This window comes from Dinoponera quadriceps, unplaced genomic scaffold (assembly GCF_001313825.1).
Source record: "Dinoponera quadriceps isolate SergipeBrazil2010 unplaced genomic scaffold, ASM131382v1 scaffold619, whole genome shotgun sequence".
NCBI classification, from domain to species: Eukaryota; Metazoa; Arthropoda; class Insecta; order Hymenoptera; family Formicidae; genus Dinoponera; species Dinoponera quadriceps.
The window spans coordinates 17752-40112 of NW_014554767.1; the positions used below are offsets into that span (position 1 = coordinate 17752).

The following is a 22361-nucleotide window of genomic DNA, read 5'->3' on the forward strand; positions in this document are numbered from 1 at the left end:
GTATTCTCATATAGGATAAGTGTTAACAAATAGTAAGACGGTTAAACAGACACATTGACGAAATATTTTAAATATTTTTTTATGTACAATTTCGTTTCAATTTTTTAGAGAGTCCATACGTTTAATATCTTTTTTATCTTGCTTTCACAATGAATCCTGAGATGTCCTTCGAGAAATTAACAGAACTGAATTCAAGATCGAGAAATGACATCATCCTGCTGTCATGGTCGTTTAAGCGTCAAGCCTGTCAGAGCCTGGAATCATGTTACTTATGTATGAGTAGGAGAGGCCAGGGGAAAGTAAACTGATCGCCTCGAGGCAGTTAAATCGTAGACAGGAACGTAGTCTTATTTCACACGCGAACCACATAACACGTTCACGCATCGCCAGCTCCAGAATCGGGTGAAATCGCAAATTAGCAAAATATATTTCATTTAACAAGGACCAATCTGGACACAACATTTCTCAGTGTTGACAATAAATCATGACAGCGAAAAATCGATATTTTGTCATCTTCGCGATTTCGCTGTCACTCTTTATCGGTAAGTTTTTTTTGTCACTTGTGGCAGTGCTTTTTGTTAATTCTTTAAGATTTCTTTATCATAACGAAGATACATCCCGAAAAACAGAATATGACGTAGTAAAGAGGAAAACCGAGAAATATTTCATCATGCGTCATGGATCACATATTGCATGTGAAATGGAAGTTTTTAATGTATGTAAATTATAGTGAAATCTCATTCTCGAAGTTGGAAACTTTATGTACATAAAGAATGATGCAAAATTAAATTTCCTCCTAATATAGATAAATTTTAAAATGGACAAATATTCTCCTAAAGAAAGTATTGTCATGAAAATTTAAATGATTATTGTAAATAATATTTATAATGTCCGATGATAGTGGAATAAATGTAGAGAATGCTTTCTTTGGAAATTTTTATAAATCTTATAAGCAACAAACGCTTAAAGGAAACATTAGATCATTTGAAATACAAGATATATTATTAAAGTGACCAGATTACTTCGATATCTCAAATGACCATTTTGACCCGATCATTGCGAGTGAACGTGATAAATAACGTTGAAAGTATAAACTGACCAAGATTTCTTATTTCATGTATCCTCAAGCTTCATAAAGCTTTTTTTTCCAGATGATCATATTAAAATATTTGAGACATCGATAACACGTCATACATGCACTGAATTGTAATCTTGTTTATAAGATTTCGCTGATTTCAATTTATATCTTAGGAAATATCGAAGCGGGATGGAAGTTTTGGAAAAAGGAGACTACTACTACTACCACCACGACACCAACTCCCGAAAATGTTCAACTCACTCCATCTCCGACACCGGAATTAACTAGGCCGCAGGCCACGACGGCCAAAGGGTCAACAGTACCTGCTGTAAACACGGGAGGCGCTATAATAGGTATTAATAATGAAGATATCAAATTATTTTGTATATATATGACAATAATCTCGTACCGTTTTAATTATTCAAAATCAAAAGTCCTTGAGAGTTTTGAATGTTTTTGGGAACTCTGATGGAAATATTTTTCTGAAAATATAATGAAATTTTACCGAAATATATTCCGAATTATCTTTCAATTCACCCAATTTCATTATTATTCCTTCAATATTTTAATAAAAATCCAGTTTTCAATTAAATTCATGTAAATTTCATGATATTTAATATTTTAAAAAATTGGTTATTATTTTTCAACAGTATAATTTAATTTTACTTATTTCCTTATTTTACATTACATTAAATTTTATAAGGATTATGATTCATTTTGAAATATATTCAATAATTTTTCAATAATTTTCATTTTACTTTTTATCAATTTCATAGTACTCTGGTAATATATTTTCATCAGAGAAGTCTTGCAAATCAGCTATTGTCATAATAATCCACATCTACATCTCATATCCTTATGTTCATCTCTCATAAAATATGAAGAGAAATCCAAACCATTCACAAAATCTTATCAAGATCTCATAGAGAACAATCAATTTTGATTGATATCTAATTTTCATATGATATCGATATCTTCATCTTAAATAATAAATTATTTGAGAATTTTTCAAACAAAGATACGAACTTTCACTATTACCAGGTGCTGCTAATCCGGGACTAGCTATCGGCGCGGGAACTACCGGACAAAATGTACCAAACAACGTACGACCCGGTCGACCTAATCCTGGAACAGAGGTCGGCCAGCACGTCGCCCTTCCAAAGCTAAATAGACCGGCAGCCGATGGCGGCCAGAATTATCGAAATTGGGCTGCAGATCTTACTGGAGCTGGAGAACCGCCCCGAAATCAGCCATCGAGAATACCTATTCAAGGACCTCAAGGACCTCAAGGACCTCAACCACCTCAAGGACCTCAAAGACCTCAAGAACCAATAAGTGGTGGCCAGACACAGCCCAATTTACCATCTACAGACTCAAGGCCGCAGCCAAAAACGAGTCAACCTGCGGCTCCTAACCGGATACCAGGAAACATACCGACCCAACCGACTCAACCGTCGTCCACAGGTCTATATTATTTGATTTGAAAAATTGCCATAATGCCAAAGCTCTTCATTATAAATATGTAGTTTTAAAGTTTCGGACAAAATTGTTTTTTTCTTCATTTTCCCATTTTTGGGGGTTTTTTGACTTCCTATCTTTTTTATGGAAAAAAAAGTATGGCAGGATTTTAATAGAACACACGTGGATTTTTCTAAATGAATGTACTATTAAGACAGAAACTGAAGAAAAATTGGAAAAAAATTTTTTTCTGATATTTTAAAGCTATACACAAATGTTACTGAAATGAACACAATGAAATTCCGTAGGTCCAAGACCAGGAAGCATGCTCGGGATTGCCGTGCAGCCTACACGGCCTCAGGTAACGCCTGGTAAGCTCTTTTCATATACACGTTAAGTTAGTACAATCGATCACGGGACGGTTGCAACAGTTTTTTTTTACATGTTTTGGAATACACAAAAAATATGACGAAGCGAACTTGATTTACAAATATGCACAATAAATAGTCAGCTGTTAAAATTACACATATACATATAATTTTGACATGTACATGCAATGGCGGACATATACTTACGTACAGTTAGCAAAATTAAATTTTATTCGTTGTGTATTTATATATGAAATAGTTAAAGAAAAGTCCATTACGTTTTCCACAAGTTTATAGCATATATTATGAGATAATAAAACAGTGTTTATCATATACTTACGTACACTGTGATAATACACAGATAGGTCAAAATTTTTGCAATATAAACAGTACTTATCAGTATCTACCGAATAATGTAGATAGAGAGACGTGTTGTAACAGTATTGTGATGAGCAAACGAAAGAATATAACGCCAGAACAATGTCGGCAAATGCAGCTTCGGAAAAATGGGAAGATTTCTACAGAGTTTTGGATATCTGTTATGGCTTGTTATCAAGCTATGCAACATATTAAACGTCATGGAACCCCAGATAATGTTCCTCGTAAAAAGAAACCACGAAAAACCGACATAAGAACTGATCGTAAGATTCATCGATTATCTGAATTAGATAGATTTAAAACTGCAGTTGATATTCACGTTGAAATATTATCAGATCTTGATAAAAATATAAGTGTTAGAACTGTCTGACGTAGATTGAATGAATTTCAATTACATGGACACGTGGAGATTGAATGAATTTCAATTATATGGACGCGTGGAAAAAGAAACCATTCATATCAGAAAAGAATCGCCGAGCTATAATCGCTTTTGCAAAAGAACATTTAAACTGGACGCAACAACAATGGTCTAGAGCTATTTTTACTGATGAATCTAAGTTTAATCGATTCGGATCTGATGGCAAAGTACATATAAAACGTCGCGTAAGTGAAAAATATCGCAAGAATTGTATAAAACTAACTGGAAAAGGGGGTGGTGGGTCAGTAATCGTATGGGGTTCTATGATTATTAATGGTACAGATCCTATTCATCGAATAGAAAAAATCATGGACAGATTTACGTACTTGAACATCGTAGAAAATGTACTGCTGGAAAATGTATTTGCTAAAGATTATATGCCGGAAGAATGGATCTATCAAGCAGATAATGACCCGATGACACATCGCACGCGTCGTCATAACATTTTTAAATGACCGTAATATCAATGTAATGAAATGGCCAGCACAATCTTCGAATCTGAACCCAATAGAAATGCTATGGATCGATGTGGACAAATATGTAAAATAGCGGAAGCCGAAGAATATTGAGGAACCGTACGTTATGATAGCAGAAACTTGGAATTTCATATCTGTTAATCGGTGCAACCGGCTTATCGAATCTATGCCACAAAGGTGTGCCGCAGTTCTTAGGAACAAGGGTCTAGCTATCAAATATTAACATATTATAGTAATAAGTCAAAGAAACTTGTTAAAATATTCGTGTTCTTATATGTACGTAAGTACGTGTCCGCAGAAAATTTGACATTTGAGTAAACAAACAAGAAACTTATTAGTTATAGTAAATTTATAAACCCTGTTTTGCTATTTTATAATATACGCTATAAACTTGTTAAAAACGTAATGGACTTTTGTTTAACTATTTCATATATAAGTACACAACAATTAAAATTTAATTTTGCTAACTGTACGTAAGTATATGTCCGCCACTGTATGCAATTTTGACAGCTGTCTGACCATCTACCACGCATGTTCGTGAATCATAGGTACGCTTCCTTGTATTGTTTATGTGTTCTGAAATATGTGAGAAAAACTGTTGCAACCGTTCTGTAACCGACTGTACTGCTATGAATCTCGAAAAATCAAACGTAGTCTGATCTAATATCTCTCTTAGACCCTATCGCTGCGATTTCCGGTGATCGAAGCAGACCGGGCACACCGACCTCTTCTATTTCGGGAGCATCGTGGCCCGACGTTGCTGGCGGTGATAGTAGATCCGCTTCGCTTACAGGATCGCCGAGACAACCTGATTATCCTAGACAACCGAATGTGGATGCATCGGGTATGTTTAACACCTTCATCATTTTCTTCTGACCGGCTATATATAGCTAGTACAAGCAACAAGTATCTTATTGTCTTAATAGCCACATATGTAATTTAGAATTTTATTGATCTCGAAACATAGAATGTCTTTTACCAAATTCATATCAAACTAATCAATGAATAATAATAAGAATTGCCAACATTGATTTTCATTTTTTCAATTTGTCGCTCAACAACAATCGAAAGTTAATCATTTCTATCTGTATTAGCAAGATAGAGCAGGTAATATTTAAAAGAGAGAAAGAGAGACTGACAGTCATTTTAAATCGTCGATTAATCAGAGTTTAGTGACACTCATCCACAAAATCGATCGATTAAATTGATTTAGCGCAATGAGAGGATTGACTATCTTTGTGTTTGAATCAGGCTTAAATTCTGTAGGTGCCGGCGGAACAAATCAGAACAGACCGAGTACACCATCCCCGAGCCCAGGAAAATCGTGGGCCGACGTTACCGCCGGTGGTAGTAGACCTTCTTCGCCTACAGGACTCCCTAGGCAACCCGCTCCAGGTATTTCTTTTCATGTTGTCTACCGTAAAGTTGTCTAACGCATACTCTCGAGCAATCATCGCTTTGCTTCGTCTTCTCTTTCTCGAGATAAATAAAGAGATGAAATGTCGCTGGCGAATGTGCATTAAACAGTATATTAATCGGTGAAAGCAGCTTAACAACGGAGAGAAATTTAGTATCTCATTGGAATTAGGTGGTGAGAATGATCGCAGAACCATAGGAAGACCGGCTCAACCTGACGATTCTCGGCCGCCATCTCCGGGAGTCGCTTCTCCCGGCACTTCCGCCACGAGTACTGTGGATCCAAATAAAAATAAAAAAGTGTACTCCAGCAATCCAACGTACAGTAGAGGGAACACGGTTACTGACGAGGACTTGGAGAAGCTTTCCGAGGCGCTTTATATTAAAGAGACGAATAATGCGAATCGATACATAACACTTAATGTGCAAAAGCCGACCACCAGCAGTAGCCCGATAGACCAAGCTCCACAGCCGTAAGAATCATTCTTAACCCTTCGTTAGCACATTTATATTTATTTATTGCTGCTTAGTTTGACATACCAGGTCTATGAAACCTAAAAACTTTTTCGATATGCCTTAGTTAGACGTACTTAAATATCTATAAATATGCTTCTCCAATATACAGATATCATAGATTTGAGTGTATAAAAGGTAAATTTGAGAAATTTGTCACGATCATTATTATTTTTTAAATAGATGAAAAATATATAGATTGATAGATTGATATATAGATAGTCAATATATAGAGATATATAGATAAGACAAGTCAATATATCGTGATTTTACATACAGGAAAAAGTAAACAAATTTTACGTGCGTTAAGGAAAGAATTTTATGTTTGTGTAGAAAAATTCAAGATTTATAATATCTTTACACCTTTTCGCTTGGGTCAGTTTGACCCATGAGTACCAAACTAAGGTTAATAATCTTATCTTATAATCGTATTTTAAACGAAATTTTATCTTTATGACTTTGTCAACGTGTCGATGAACTAATCGGACATTGTATATTCGCAGGTTGCTCACGGTGAGCCCCGAAGCGTTGCAGATTCCTACGGTTCAGAGGGTCCTATCCATATTTGACAATTATCAATTGGACACTCACACGAACGAGTATATTAGTCCAGCGCAAAGACAAGAGGAGAGTCTCCTTGTCGATACCTTCTTAAGTACTAACGTGATGGCCACAGCGATGCGTTTCCTTGCCGACAAGAGTTTCATCAGGCAGGATTATTATGAGTACAAAGACACATTGAGGAGAATCTGGTTCAATTTGTTCTCACGTGGACAAGGTAAGATCGGTAGTACCGGATTCGAGCACGTCTTCATGGCGGAGACGAGACAAACGGATTCAAATACGGAGGTACTTGGTCTGCACAACTGGATCTACTTCAACGCGGAAGAAATGAAGAGACACGTCGACTATTTAGGTTACATCAACAAAGTCGATTTAGGAAACGTAAGTGGTTTTTCCATAAATGAAACTTAAGGAGGTTGTAAGGTTCAGTATCGCATTTTCAGTGGCATATTAAAGAGGCCAGTCATAAATTTATAATAATAAAATAATAATATTATTAATTTAACAATAATAATTTTTAAAATAATAATAATAATTTAGTATTTATCAAGCAAAATTACGTTCCTATACATTTATTTCATTATCTAAATAGTAAATGGTAATTTGAACCGAAGTTGAGGTAAATATATATATACAATATTACCAATATCAAAATATTATTTCTTATTTTTCTTATTAATGCTATATTTATGTATCAATTGATCTATAGTAGAGATGCACAGGTAATAGAGGTATGCAGGGTGGGACATTTAAATTGAGACATTTTAATATAAGAAAAATAAAGCAAAATAGAAAGAAAATATTTCAGACAAGTTATAGGGTTTGGAGGGAGACATATTTTGGTGACTTCAACTTCGTCAACTTGTACTAAAAAAAAACTATATAATTCCACTAAAAAAAATGAAGCTGACCTTAAAATGACCTGAATTATTGACATTATTGACAACGATATTAAGGTTACCAAAATATGTCCCCTTCCAAACCATACAACTTTTGTCTGAAACATTGTTTTATTTTTGTTATATTAAGGTGTCTCAACTTTCTATTTTGTTTTATTTTTGTTATATTAATTAAAGTGTCTCGACTTAACACATTGTTGACTGGTCACGAGTTAACTCGTGTCTTTCTGCTCAAACGTTGCTGACCGGTCACGAGTAAACTCGTGATCGATGCGCTTTTGTTTCGGATCGATTACGAGTTGGGTCAGTACGTTCTCGGAGATCATACAGTGTAATTGTTGTCCAGCATATCACAAGCTGTGTCTTTCGCTAATAAAACCTGTCAAGTTGTGTCCCTTTTGAAATAAAAAAAATTTTAATAAATTCTAAGTAAAATTGCCGGTCAGCAATGTGTCAAAAAAGTACTAGGAACTTTGGTTTAAAATTGATTTTTAAATAAAAATGTTATGATAATTATTAAAAAACAATTTTTTTAATAATACCTGAAATGCATCCTAATTTACAATTTTTAAAAAATTCGTAAAACGTATTTTCAAGTAAAAAAAAGTTACGATAATTATTAACCCTTTGCACTCGAAGGCTCCAGAGCGGAGCCATTTAAAATTTGTCTTCAAACTCAAATGCAAATAGCAAGAGCGGAATATCCTGTACACAATAGTTTTTACGATTTGTTCTTATGTTATGAACTGAAAGTTATTTGCATTTGTCTCCATAGCGGAGCCCTCGAGTTTGGAGACAAATTTTAAATGGCTCCGCTCCGGAGCCCTCGAGTGCAAAGGGTTAAAAAACATAATTTTTTGTTTCAATAATACCTAAAATGCGTCCTATTTTACAATTTCTGAAAGTTTAACAAATTGCTTCATCAATAAAAATGTTATGACGATTTTAGTAACGTGCAAGTTTGCCCAAAAACGTGCGGCCCCAGGCGTATGTCTTACAGATTTCTTAGCGGTCCGCAATGTGTTAAATTTAAATGTCCCATCCTGTATTAGTGTCTAAACATGTGCATATGTGTATATATTTCGAGTATTATTATAAATTATGAATTTTACGTTGCTGAATTTTCAAAACAAAATAGTTCTGAAATTTAATCATGTGCATCTATCTTCCTGCATTTATCTTTCATTTTAGTTTTTAACATTATTGTAGTTTTCCATCTAAAAATCTTATTTTTATTTTAGAAGATATTAAAAATAAAAATTAAAAATAGCACGTTAATCCCTCAAGGAACACGTATAAAAAGTATCAATTTTAGTTACAAATATATCAACTCTCGAATGGTCAATTTTTTCTTAATTGCACGAGTTAGATAATATTTCAACGTGTACGTAGTGTAAGTTACATCGAATTCTTATTAAACTCATTTCACCTTGCAACCTCCTTAAATTGAACAGAATTCACTTTAATTACGTCCGGCGGCGATTTAAATTTAAAGAGAGACGAATGCACAAACGTAAGTGCGTTTTTTGTTCCGTAGAAAGGGTCCATCGTTAAGGTACACGCAAAATTCAATGGCCACGACAAACCGGTTACGGCGCTGTTCGTCGGTACGTCGCCGGAATTGGAAATGGCGCTCTACACTGTCTGCTTCTACGTGAGACCGGACGGGAAATGCCCAGTGTCTTTGGGAGGAACCAAATTCAACATAGTGACGTACAGATTTCGATACAGAGGAAAGGACTTGGTCGGAACAGCGTATCCGGAAATTTGAATTCCACATAAAATACATTGACCAAATCGCATTTCTTACATGCCTTATAATAAATAAAATAAAACGGACCTTTAAAACGCTAATCGCAATTTTTGCGGAAGGATGTAAATGTTTAATATGTAATAACAGTTTTACATAATCCCACAAAAATAAAAAATAATATGTCGCTATAATAGTCGCGATTAAACTTTTAAAGGTCCGTTATATCTCTCTATATTTAGTACTCATAAAGTTAATGTAAATATAAATTTAAATGAAATAAAATCTATATGATTGTGTAGGCTGTATTAATCACAGAATGACCGCCCGATAGTTTCCGTCACTCCGATCAATCTTCTTTAATTTTAGAAGTCGGCAACAAATGTTCACTTATAAAATTATTCTCATAATTGTTTCACTCGATATGTGACTGAATTGAATTTTAGCAACTTTTTTTTATACATCAGCCGAGCCGATGTTTAATATTTCTACATTTATTTGCGACAAAACGGTCAATGTAACGAGCAGAAATAAATTCTATACGGTTATTAGTTACGAAAAAAGATAATTGCAGAAGTGAGTTCGATAGAGAGTGTAAACAAACAGATAAGAAAACGCAATAATGATGCGTGAAAGAACACGAGAGGAGGGAGAGGTCAACTCTCTCACGCGACTAAACTGCTACGCATAGAGTTTCATTTAGATCAGTCAGTTCAGTTGTGCCGTAGCTGCCACCAACAATGTATGCGCTCGGGAAATTCGTGTTGAAGAAAAGCCCACGTTTACGACTGAGCTCATCGGTCTCTTGCACCGGCGTTAACTCGTATCACAGTGAAAATGGCGTTTATGGATACAAACCGAGACAGCAGAGGCGCTTTCAAGGTACCTATTTTATCAAGACCTCGAAAGAGAAAAAGAGAGCATAAGAAACATGCTTATATAGCAGGAGCATGATCAAAATTATCCGGGTTATTTTGTCGCAACATAGAATAAAAAAGATTCGCACAGCACCTATTTTCGTTGGGATAACTTCACATTAAAAAGAACAATGCTACTGTAAAATATTTAACGTGCTATGAATTTAAACATTTTAATTTCTTAAATTTATTATAAAATTAAATTTAACTTTTTTAAGTTTAGATTTGTTACATTTAAATTAGTGTGTTAAGTAAAAAAATATACTATTAATAAATTTAATTGACACATTTTCTAATAGATACACTTTGTTGAAATATTTTTTTTTATATAAAATTATCCCAAAAGAGACGACATGCGCGCAAGCAGCCTCTCTATCTATTGTAAATTAGAAATCAGCAACAATGCATATTAATAACGCACGCAATGTTTACTCGTGATAAAACGATTTGCATTTCATTCGATGTTATCTGCATTCGCGACTTCACGACATAACATGCCGTTCCCGTTTTCCAGTACCAAAAGAATATCTGGATGAACGAGCGAAGCAGAGCAATTTTTACAGACTAGTCGAAGCGTATAGAACCCATGGGCACAAACAAGCCAACATAGATCCCTTGTCAATGAGCAAACCGTCCTTGCTACCCGAATTACAGCTGAGCAATTTCGGGCTGAATTTGAAGGACAAGGTCCGTTTCCGAGGAATTTTATTTACACAGCAGGACGAAGGAATAATAGAGGAGGCCGTGCGATTTCTAAGCGATACCTACTGCGATACCGTCTCAACAGAATTCAATTATCTCGAGGTAAACCTGATGGAAATATTTTGCTGAAATATTCTCTCCATTGACCCAATTTCATTATTCATTAATATACGCATTATTCATTAATATTTCAAATTCATTAATATACGCAGTTCTCAGTTTAATTCAATAAATTTCATGATATCTAATATTGAAAAAAATGTTTTATTACTTTTCAAAATTATATTTTAATTTACATTATATTTCACAACGTTACATTGAATCTCATGATGAAAATTATGATTTATTTTGAAATATTTATTACTATATATTTTATTAATTTTTCAGTAGTTTTCATCAAATTCATAGTATACCAGAGCATACTCGAATATAAGGAAGTATAATAGTATACCATAGTATATTCGAATATAAGGAAAGTTAAAGTATACTGCTAAAATTTATTGAATTTAACTGAAAACTGCCGTTGACATTGACAGAATGATAATGAAATGGGGTCAATTGAGAGAGAATTTCAATAAAATTTTCAGCATAGTATTTCCATCGGGGAATTCTACATTTGTAGAGTTGTTGTACAGAATTAGAGATCGTTAGGATCATGAATCCGATCGAAATCATCATTAAAGCCAATTTCTTCTATGATATAAGTTCACATTATCAATCGTAATATCGCGGCTCAATACATAATGATAAGAGCGATGATAAGAGATTATATTTACGATCGAGTAGACTGAAGAAGAGCGGGAATGGTTCGCCGAAACCGTAGAGAGAACCTTAACCGAGCCATTGGATGACGAAACACGCAAAATGATAGCTGTGGAGATGCTCAAGAGCCAAGCCTTCGACAATTTTCTGGCTATAAAATTTGTAAGCCTAAAGAGGTACGGAGGAGAAGGAGCTGAGAGTATGATGGCTTTCTTTCATGAATTTTTCAAGCTATGCGCCTCCGGTAATTAAAAACAAACACTCAATTAAATTAGATAATCGATGATTCGTCGTTCAATAATCCGACACAAAACGATTACACGACTTTTAACGAGAACACCACGCTCTAAGTCTACAATAGATGCAATTAAATCTTTCGCCTTTTGCCCTAAATGACAAAATGTAAATGTAACGTAATTTCTGACAAAAAGTATTTCCCAAACTGTCAAAAGTCATAATAACGTATAAATTTTGGGAATTACTACTTTTGTGAAGTTTCTCCGATTTTTTCAAAATTTGAGAAAAGTGAGTCGAATTCTAGTGGCTCTTTAGAAAGTTTTAGAGTTTTCTAGTTTTTAATCGAATTTAAAGTAAACTTTGACCATAACGGATCCAGCCCCGATGACCCTAATCTTCATATATATGATAGAGGTCACCCTTTTGAATCTCTAAAAGATTTTAGACGTCGCTCATTGTTTATTAAAAAATTATGTACAAAGGAAGTTTGAAAAATATGACATTATTTATGACTTTACAAAAAATTATACCGGAATAAAAATTAAACCGAATCTACAAAAGATGTAGCCTTTAGCCTTTTGCCCTCTAAGCCTTCAGTCCTCTAAGCACTAAATCATGACATAATTTTTAACAAAAAAGCATTTTCAGCGCTATCAGACATCGCAATTCCTAAGATTTAAGCGTTTTTATGACTTTCGACAGCACAGGAAACGCCTTTTGTCAGAAATTACGTTATATATTATCGCTTAGAGCAAAAAGTTCAAAGATCACTATACTTATCATAGATCCAACCTAACGTTCTTAACTCCGTGACTTCGACTGGAATTTCAATTAATTCTTTTTTTAGGTAGTTGCTTCATAGAGTGTCAGATTTTCTGTAGCAATATTTAGGGACTTCTTCATAAGTTTATTATTTACTGAGAAAGACTTTCCTATAACTTTATTTAACTATCTAAATAATAAATGTTAATTTTAAGCGCAAAATAAGATAAATAACATAACCAACACGAAGATATTATTTACTTTTTATTTTTCTTATTAATGCTTTACCTATACTTATCGATTGAGTTAATATCGGACATACATAAAAGAAAGTGATATGTAAATATTTAAATATGTACATGGAAAAAAAGTGCTAGATTCAAGTAAATAATTATTTCAATACTTCTTTTTTACTTGCATAAATACTTGCATAAATAACTTAAATAAATTTTATTTGAATCGAATAAATACTTTACCAGAATAATTTAGTTGGAAAATATTTTACTTGGACTAAATAAATGTTACTTTAACTTAATTTTCCATTAACATCAAGGAACATATATGTAAAAAGCATCATATTCAGTTGCGAATAGCTTCCGAGTGATCGGTTGTTTTCTAACTTAACAGATAGTGTAGATAGTATTTCCATCGACATGTAGTTAAAGTAAAAAAGTTCCTAAGAAAATAGTCTGACGGACCAGCTATCTTAATTTCTATGTTCTATTTCTATCGACAACATTTATGGGGCGTGAAGCAATTCTTTTAACTATTATATTATTATTTCAGACGATTTGAAGCACATCATCCTGTGTGCGGCGCATCGGGGGCGGCTAAATTTATTGACGGGGCTGCTGAAGTTTCCGCCGGAAAAGCTATTCCGCAAATTACGCGGACTTTCCGAGTTCCCGGACATGACGAGATGTACCGGAGACGTGGTCAGTCATCTCATTAGCTCCACCGATCTCGACATAGACGGGAAGAGCGTTCACTTCACTATGCTGCGCAATCCATCGCACTTGGAGATAGTAAACCCAGTATCGATGGGAAAAACGCGAGGTGTTATGCAGACGATCGGGGAAGACGCATACGGTCAGGACGGGAGCTCACGATGGAGCGACAGAGTGATAAACGTCCAAGTAAGTCGCAGCATCGCGCACCGCGGGAAATGTCTTCGTCGAAAGATCGGTCTATACGTGAAAAAAATTAGTATCGATTCAAGTTTGTATCTCATATATCCAGACAGCCAAATGACGTCGGAGGACAGCATATTGACGACATATAGATGTCATATTGCCGTCAATATCCCGCCCTCCGGCGTCATTTTCTCATAACAGTTATTCTTGAGTGATAAGAATGATATTTTTAGTGAAACTATGTAAAGACTTTCTTCATATATAGGAGCAATTTTTGCATGTATGTATAGACTTTCTTCATGTATAGGAGCAATTTTTATCTTCCTATAAGATTATATATTCTTATTTATACATGAGAATGTGAATTTTGAATTGATACTAATTTTTTCCCCGTGTATTGATTTCACTAGTTCTTCTGTACTGTCACCGTATCTTCTTGCTCGGTTCCAATGTGCATCTGTATCATTATTCCAATATCTAGAATGTTTTGTTAGGTACATGGAGACGCCGCCTATACCGGACAGGGGGTTAATCAGGAATGTTTAGCTATAAGCAAAGTACCGCACTTCGAGATCGGCGGTACGATTCACCTGATGATCAACAATCAAGTAGGCTTTACAACTCCGCCTTCGAAAGGCCGATCGTCGAGATACTGCACGGATTTGGCCAAGAGTATATCCGCACCTGTGATTCACGTGAATGGCGACAATCCCGAGGTACAAATCTCGCTTGAATCTTTCATCTCGCTGGTATTAGGAACAAAAATCCTCAATTATAATATGGAATGTCGTAGATGGTCGTTCGAGCTACGAGGATAGCCTTTAAGTATCAGAGACTATTCAGGAAAGACGTTTTCGTCGATCTAAACTGCTTCAGAAGATGGGGTCATAACGAACTGGATGATCCCCTTATGACTAATCCCCTTATATACAAGATTATACACAATCGACCGTAAGTATATATCTGTAACTAAGAAGAGAGAGGAACTAACGTATATATTTTCAACCTTTCTACATACGAAGGTTAGTCAATAATTATTTGCATGTGTATTATAAATTTGCATAAATTGACAGTATATTTTTGTCTGAGGAAATAAAGGAACTCGTGTCACATTATGACTAAGTGCATTGAAAATCAAGATCATATATTGAAAAATAAAATGTTTATAAATTTTGTACAATTCTTATACTAAATTTTACAAATGGAGTACGGATAATGATTGACTTACTCTCGTGAATATAAATGTTTCTTCCATACCGAATTTACATTTTTTCTCAATTCAGATCTATACCGGATCGATATGCGGAAGAGCTAATAAATGCTAACATTCTTACTCGAGAAAATGTTCGAAATTCCGTTGAAAACTACACGGCCTGGTTAAACAGGATCCTGAAGGAATCCACAGAGGAAGCGCCGCGACAAAGAGACTACCTCACTGGGAGGTGGACGGGAATAAAACAGGCCGAGGCTAACGTGACGCAGTGGAACACGGGTGTTGAGTTAAGCTTGTTGAAATTTGTAGGAAAGAAGAGCGTTGAAGTGCCGGCGGACTTGGTAAGAATAAACGCACGCTCCAGAAATATCGTGTATAACCTTGAGAGATAAAATCTATACTTGCATATTATATTAAAGGACATTTATCCGCAAGTGTTGAAAAGCCACGTTCAGAGTCGCCTGAAAAAGATCGAGAACGGCAACGCTTTGGATTGGTCGACCGCCGAGGCGTTAGCTATCGGTTCTCTGTTGTATCAAGGATACAACGTGAGGATAAGCGGACAGGACGTAGGACGCGGCACCTTTGCGCACAGGCACGCGATAATCGTTGATCAATCCACGGAAGGTGTATCACCATCATTAGCCACCTCAACACGACGAAATGAGTACACAGAAAAAATATTAGTATCAATTCAAGATTCATTCTCATATATATGCAAGAGTATATATAATATAATCTTACGTGAAGATGAAACTTACTCTTATACGAAGAAATTCAATATAGTTTCACTAAAGATATATTCGTTATTCAAAAATAATTTGCATGAGATGAGAGGAAAAAATATTACATAGAAAGAAAAGATATAAAGAACGAGTTCTTCGAACTGAGAATTGAAAATATCGCTCTTCCCATATCCAATTTTTCCTCTTAATTCATAAAAATTATTTTTGAAAATGACAAAAATATGATATTTTTAGTAAAACTATAGCATTTCTTCTTGTATAAAAATAATTGTTACCTTATATAAAATATAAGAATATAAGTAATTTTTATTTTTGTATAAGATTATATATTCTTGCTTATATATTCTTGAGAATAACAAGAATATGATATTTTTAATGAAACTATATAGAATTTCTTCATATATGAAAGCAATTTTTGTCTTCATATAAAATTATGCATTCTTCTATATTCTTGCTTATATATATAAGAATATGAGCCTTGAATTTATACTAATTTGTTTTCTGTGTACATGCAATGTTTGGAAGACTTACAAATCACGTCAATTTTTTAGCTCCATTTATTCCGTTGAATTTCATGATTAATGACCAAACCGGCAAATTGGAGGTAGCTAATAGTATTCTATCCGAGGAAGCTGTGTTGGGTTTTGAATACGGTATGAGCATATCGTCGCCTTACACGCTGCCCATCTGGGAAGCTCAATTCGGCGACTTCTTTAACGGGGCACAAATCGTAATCGACACGTATATAACCAATGGAGAAGCAAAATGGATGTTGAGCAGCGGTCTGACGATGCTTTTACCGCACGGATACGACGGCGCCGGTCCGGAACACAGTTCATGCAGACTCGAGAGATTCCTACAGTTAACGAATAGCAAGGAGAATGAAGCCGATAGCGATGACGTTAATATGGAAATTGCGAATCCCACTGAACCGGCACAATATTTCCATTTGTTGAGAAAGCAGGTGAGGAATGACGAAACGCATAATTGAAGAGAAAACTGGAAAGAAAATATCTTGGAACAGGTATGTTGCACTATATGCGTTTTAATCGGAACGATCTTGTGATTTTGCAGATGGTGAGAGATTATCGGAAACCTCTGATCTTGATAGGACCTAAAATTTTACTGCGTCATTCGCAGGCGGTGTCATCTATGACACATTTTGAACCTCAGACAAGCTTCAAAACTGTTATTGGTACGTGTGTGGTCTTTCTTTCTCCTCCAAAGCGAAACAACTAACAAATATCAAAACTGTTATATTAAGTATGAAATCAAGTATATATATATATATATATATATACTTAATATGATATATATATATCAAATACTAAATATTAAACTCCTAAGAATCATAATTCTTACTTGAACTTTATAGGAGACGATAAAGTGAAAAGTGACGACGTAAACAAAGTCATTCTAGTCAGCGGAAAACACTATTATGCACTTAAAGATTATAGAGAAAGTACGGAAAACAAGAATGTAGCTATCGTTAGAATCGAAAGCCTTTGCCCGTTCCCTATCCAGGAATTATTAGAAGAGATTGAGAAGTACAAGCATGCAAGAAGTAAGTAAAGAAAAAAATCGTTTAATACAATCGAGTTACATGATGATACAATATTGCTGCATCAAGGATACAGTTGTCTCTGGATAGAAGCGTTTCGAAATAGTGTTTCATATGTTTCGTGTATTATCAGTTTTCGTTTGGAGCCAAGAAGAACCGCGGAACATGGGCGCGTGGAGCTTTGTTAAGCCACGCTTTGAAAATCTGTGCGGGAGACAAGTAAGTTATACATTGTGTCGTAAACAAATATTTTACATTTGTTGACTATACTGTTTGCTTCTTTCGCCAGCATAACGGGGACTAACGGACCGTTCTTTTCAGTTGAAATACTGTGGTCGAGAAACTATGGCGGCGCCAGCTGTTGGAGATGGACAAATGCACCAACAAGAAGCTAAAGAAGTTGTTGTTAAACCGTTTGCGATGAAATAAATGTCGAGGTATACTACTTCGGTAAACCCATCACAATGCATCATCGCCTTAAATGAACCTCTACGACATTTTTCAATTTCTTGTACAGTTCAGAAGCGACGAGTGGTAAGAAAGATCTCATTTTGACTAACGATAATTTTTAACATACATTGACATATGTTTATTACTATAAACTGTCATTTATAAGGAGCAATGAAAGAAACCAACAGAACGATCATGGATTAACTGTTACGTTAATCACATTGTAAGTTTTATTATGGAATTTCAACATAGATTACCTACCTTAGAGTTTTGTCTTCTAAGAATATGTTCTTGAACAATTAACAAAAAAAATATATATATATCTGTATATATATATTGATAGGATATTGATCTCTTCCTCTTCTTAGACGGCCCTAGCAATTATCGCTTCTATTCCATCATTATAATTCATTTCTCGCCTCCACTTTCAGCACTCAAACTTTCGTGTTCTCTTTGCACAAGAGCTCGCAGTTCGTCCTGAAAGCAAACACACCAAGAAGTGCCGATTTCAATTCCTGAAAACGTAGAGGATAAGAGTGATAAGAATAAAGAAAAAAAATGCAAGTTTTACCCCCCAGCCAAGTTTGTCAGCCAGCAATTGGCAACCTGTGTCACAGTCACCCAACCAAGCTACGTCACGTCCTGAATGTGCGCTTCTAGAATCGAAGACCAAACCCTGCCGTAGTCCTAAGAAACGCGACAGACGATCCTGCATACCTACTTTCTCATTGTTGATAAGCAAACGCGGGCAATTGTTTCGTACTCTGAAAAAACAGGACGACTGTTAAAATTGTATATACGAATCCTTATTATTTCTTCTATTGCTGTAAATATTTGCACATACCTGTCTACCAGAGACGCAAAAGGCTGCACTACTAAACTTGATCCCATAATGATTAGAAGGTCAGCTTGTGCGAAATCTCGGCCAGCGAGCAAATGGAAGCGTTCAGGCAACATCTCACCGAAAAAGACTATGTCAGGTTTTACCACACCTTCTTCACACTCCTCACATTTTGGTATTACGCCTTCTATTATCTTTTCTATTATTTGAAGCCATAAAATCAATAACTTTTGTAACTACTCATTATTTTGCCTGTGTATTTCCTATTATTTCTATTCAATAGTTTGTATTTAATAAAGAATACTTAATCACTAATGTAAATACATGAAAACATAATGAAGTATATACCTTTCATCCATGGAAGTGTATACGGCGCTCGACATTTGAGACAACGACCAGTGTGAAACGTGCCATGAGCTTCCACTAATTTGTCAGCAGGTAGTCCAGCTACGCGTTCCAATGTATCAATGTTTTGTGTATAATGTCGCAGCAGCAAACCCTTCTCCCACAGTAGACGAATAAAATAATGACTTATGGTAGGTTTGAAGCCTTCCGGTAGTAGTTCTCTCGCAAGAGTAAAGAAAGGTTCTGGATTTTTCATGAAAAATTCTAATTCAAAAATAGCTTGTGGATGGGGCAAATTGTATTTGTCTAGTTTATGATATAGTCCACTAGATGGAGATCGGAAATCTGGTATTCCAGCAGCTGTAAAGAAAAATATATCATACTTATATGATCTTATACATTTGTAATAAAACAATTAAAATAATTAAGATACTTAAAAAAATCATTAAAACATAGATATGTTTTATTATAATGCAGGAAACTAAGAATAAATCCATTACATAGACCAGTTCTGTATATATATAAAATGAAATGTATTTATAAATATATACTTACAGGTAGAGATCCCAGCACCTGCCATGGTAATAATTTTACAATTTCCATGTTCTTTAATATAATCTATGACTCCATCTAAAGTAAGTTCACGAAGGGTTCCTTGTTGTGATTCATCACTTTGGTCATCTGATGAATCTATAAGTCTCAACTTTTGAGTTAGGAATTTACGTAGTCTTTCCATTCCGGAATCTTCTATGTCTGATGATTCAGGAGAGATATTTTGTTTTTCTTCATCTGAATTATCACCTAGAATAGACAAAGGAATTATACGAGACCCAAGTCGCCTAACGCACTCTGCCAATGAATTGTTCTCAACAATCGCAATGGCAATAATTAGAAGATTTGTTATTTTTACTTTTGCTCTTCTCTCCAATGTGGCTTGTGACAATTTATAAACTTCTTATACACGACACGAGCACATAATCGACATTATACTCATAATAGATGGACATTCGCTAAATAATAACTGTCGCAGTTTCGCTAAGCTAAAGTTCAATGCTGGCACTTATTTAATTAATTGATTTAATTATTATATTAACCTCGCGAAATCGGTGACCATCTTTTCCACAAGTGACACTTACATAACCTGCATAAATAAACACGTCTTATACGTATCATGACACAAAAATTCATATAAAAATGTAATATCGAGAAGAGAGATAAAGTTAGGAGGGAAATCAGATATCTATACGATCACTTTCGACATTGCGTATATATAAATTTTTTTGTTGCTTCATATGAAAGCGATTGCGGCGGAAATGATTCGCATTGTGATGTCACAAAAGCTGTAATATTAGGTATACACCACTTGAAAATTACCTTTTCGATCTTCCTCGGTCTCCTTATCCATATTCCGCAGCAACTTTATACACGAATTCGCAAATGCTGTTATGATAAAATTATCAGCGATATTTATTCACTTTATGAATGACAACATGATCCTGACGGAGAATTCATAGAACAGAACAAAGTCTGTACGCGACGTCACGATTGTATTCCGTTCTTCCGATACTATATAGATCAAATTTATGTTAAAATTCCCTTACTTCCTCACGTTATAACGCACAGTCGTACATAATTGCCTAGTTTGATATGTTGCGCATAAATATATTCGGACTACACGACGCGCTGAACTCAGCTGTGCCAGACCGAGACTGATATTCGATATAAATCGACTTATTTATCGATTTATCGATTAAATTTTTATAAAAATTGCATAGTCATCGATTATAATTAAAAAGAAAAACGAATAAAAAAGAAAGCGTAAAATACGATAAACGATGTAAATTGAAAATTTGTGTTATCACCTAAAGTTTCGGTCTTGATGAATCAAAATTTTTAGTATTTCTTCGTACAACATTAAATTCCATGTAAAATATCAATTTCTCATCAGTTCAACAATTAATTCAACGTAATGTCTACGACAAAAATTATTGATGAGGTCGATATTATTTGCGGATTAAAAGCAGCAATCACAGAGCTGGAATGGTTAGTTTAATATTATATATATTTAGTATTCTTATAATATTCGTAGTTCTTCTCTCCGAGAATCGTACTGAAGAATTTATTTGTTATAAAATAGTTGTTGTGTTATAAAATAGAATTATTGTTATAAATAGATACTCAATCGACACGTTTAATTGCTAATTATTTAACTTCAAATGTAACAATAACTTTACGATGTTATCGATGTATGATTTCACACTCAACTATGTAACTACAATATAACACATGTAATAACACACACACACACACACACACACATATATATATATATATATATATATATACGTAATAATTACATTCCATTAATGTAACTTATGTATTTCAATATTGCTATATATACATGTGTTATATTGCAGTGACATTGTTGAATACGAAATTATAATATCGATATAAAGTTTTTTTGTTGTTGCAAATTATTATTATATTTAAAGTAATCTAGCTACAATTAAACATGTCGACTGGGCACTTATTGCCTATTGTCGCTTTAATTGCAATATTTGTAATAAATTATTATTTATATGCAACTTTTCATCCTAGTTTTGTCACTGTATCTTCCAATCTTCCATCGAATAAATTCTTCCAATGTTAATGTGATTTCCAGTCATCATCAAGCACAAATACTGAAAGCCCAAAAAGAAAAGATAGTATCACCGTCTGTATATATAACAATACCTATACAACATGTAACGCAAACTAAAAAACCGAAACCACGAAGCAAGTCCAAAAGCAGTAGGCGTGCTTCTTCAAAATATATAAAAGAGCCAGCTGTGACAGACAGTCAATGCAAAGACAAAGAGAAGTTCGATCGTCCCAAGAGTCAGTACAAGGACAAAGAGAAGTTGGATCGACCCAAGGTCAATAACAAATACCTTGCATTTTGAATATATAATTGGTTTTAAGTATGCCTTAAGTCTTCTGTTAAGTCAAGATAATTTCGATATGTAGAAGACACCTCGCCTGATGTTCCCGGAAATGCGAGGGGGCATACTGTATTCCAGATGTTACTGTTTGCACAGAAACGGTCTTCAAGATGTGTGTCCGTTAACGCAATGCCAAGGCCAACCGGAATGTTTGACTGAACCATGGGCTATCTGTCCACCGGGAAAATATGTCAGATCGCGTTACCCAGAATTGTATCCGACGAAAAAAGATTGTGTACAGCGTGATGATACAAAATGAAAGGAAAAAAAAAAGGAAAAACGAAAATTACATTTTGTGTTTATACATACAAAAAACTTATCTCCGAATAGAATGTTAATATTTTTAAAAGATGCGTCAGTTTTTAAATTTTTTTATTAAGTCGCCGGACAACA

General features: G+C 34.6%; 4 protein-coding genes across 10 annotated transcripts; 3 read left to right on the forward strand and 1 right to left on the reverse strand.

Annotated features, from left to right (window-relative positions):
- The first annotated feature begins 334 nt into the window (after positions 1-334).
- Positions 335-9576, forward strand: LOC106741717 (poly(U)-specific endoribonuclease homolog). Of its 2 annotated transcripts, none has more exons than XM_014613993.1 (9): positions 335-542; positions 1252-1431; positions 2120-2542; positions 2845-2907; positions 4853-5020; positions 5428-5571; positions 5765-6065; positions 6609-7050; positions 9106-9576. In XM_014613993.1, the coding sequence occupies exons 1-9, from the start codon at positions 485-487 to the stop codon at positions 9337-9339; spliced, it is 2013 nt and encodes a 670-aa protein (XP_014469479.1). In that variant the 5' UTR covers positions 335-484; the 3' UTR covers positions 9340-9576. The 2 variants fall into 2 exon arrangements, with proteins under 2 accessions (XP_014469479.1, XP_014469480.1); XM_014613994.1 differs by having other exon boundaries at positions 5443-5571.
- A 467-nt stretch (positions 9577-10043) lies between these two features.
- LOC106741705 (probable 2-oxoglutarate dehydrogenase E1 component DHKTD1 homolog, mitochondrial) lies at positions 10044-18053 on the forward strand. 3 transcript variants are annotated; one of them, XM_014613967.1, is made up of 14 exons: positions 10059-10200; positions 10750-11039; positions 11724-11943; positions 13485-13834; positions 14326-14547; positions 14625-14782; positions 15115-15385; positions 15464-15671; positions 16342-16754; positions 16865-16985; positions 17166-17354; positions 17485-17570; positions 17673-17885; positions 17968-18053. In XM_014613967.1, exons 1-13 carry the CDS (start codon positions 10059-10061, stop codon positions 17778-17780), a joined length of 2778 nt encoding a protein of 925 aa, XP_014469453.1. In that variant the 3' UTR covers positions 17781-17885; positions 17968-18053. The 3 variants fall into 3 exon arrangements, with proteins under 3 accessions (XP_014469452.1, XP_014469453.1, XP_014469454.1); XM_014613966.1 differs by lacking the exon at positions 17968-18053 and having other exon boundaries at positions 10044-10200; positions 17673-17898; XM_014613968.1 differs by lacking the exons at positions 10059-10200; positions 11724-11943; positions 17968-18053 and having other exon boundaries at positions 10969-11039; positions 17673-17898.
- On the reverse strand, positions 17356-20627 carry LOC106741707 (NAD-dependent protein deacetylase sirtuin-2). 4 transcript variants are annotated; one of them, XR_001374202.1, is made up of 7 exons: positions 20362-20627; positions 19543-19788; positions 18991-19347; positions 18646-18841; positions 18373-18565; positions 18063-18278; positions 17356-17555 (listed from the first exon to the last, which is right to left on the reverse strand). XR_001374202.1 is itself a non-coding variant. In XM_014613973.1 (7 exons), exons 3-7 carry the CDS (start codon positions 19721-19723, stop codon positions 18210-18212), a joined length of 996 nt encoding a protein of 331 aa, XP_014469459.1. In that variant the 5' UTR covers positions 19724-19788; positions 20082-20128; positions 20362-20627; the 3' UTR covers positions 18002-18209. The 4 variants fall into 4 exon arrangements, 3 of the variants coding, with proteins under 3 accessions (XP_014469459.1, XP_014469458.1, XP_014469457.1); XM_014613973.1 differs by lacking the exon at positions 17356-17555 and adding an exon at positions 20082-20128 and having other exon boundaries at positions 18002-18278; XM_014613972.1 differs by lacking the exon at positions 17356-17555 and adding an exon at positions 19898-20128 and having other exon boundaries at positions 18002-18278.
- A 166-nt stretch (positions 20628-20793) lies between these two features.
- On the forward strand, positions 20794-22348 carry LOC106741709. Its single transcript, XM_014613974.1, has 3 exons — positions 20794-21030; positions 21650-21902; positions 21994-22348. The coding sequence occupies exons 1-3, from the start codon at positions 20957-20959 to the stop codon at positions 22225-22227; spliced, it is 561 nt and encodes a 186-aa protein (XP_014469460.1). The 5' UTR covers positions 20794-20956; the 3' UTR covers positions 22228-22348.
- Positions 22349-22361: the final 13 nt, after the last annotated feature.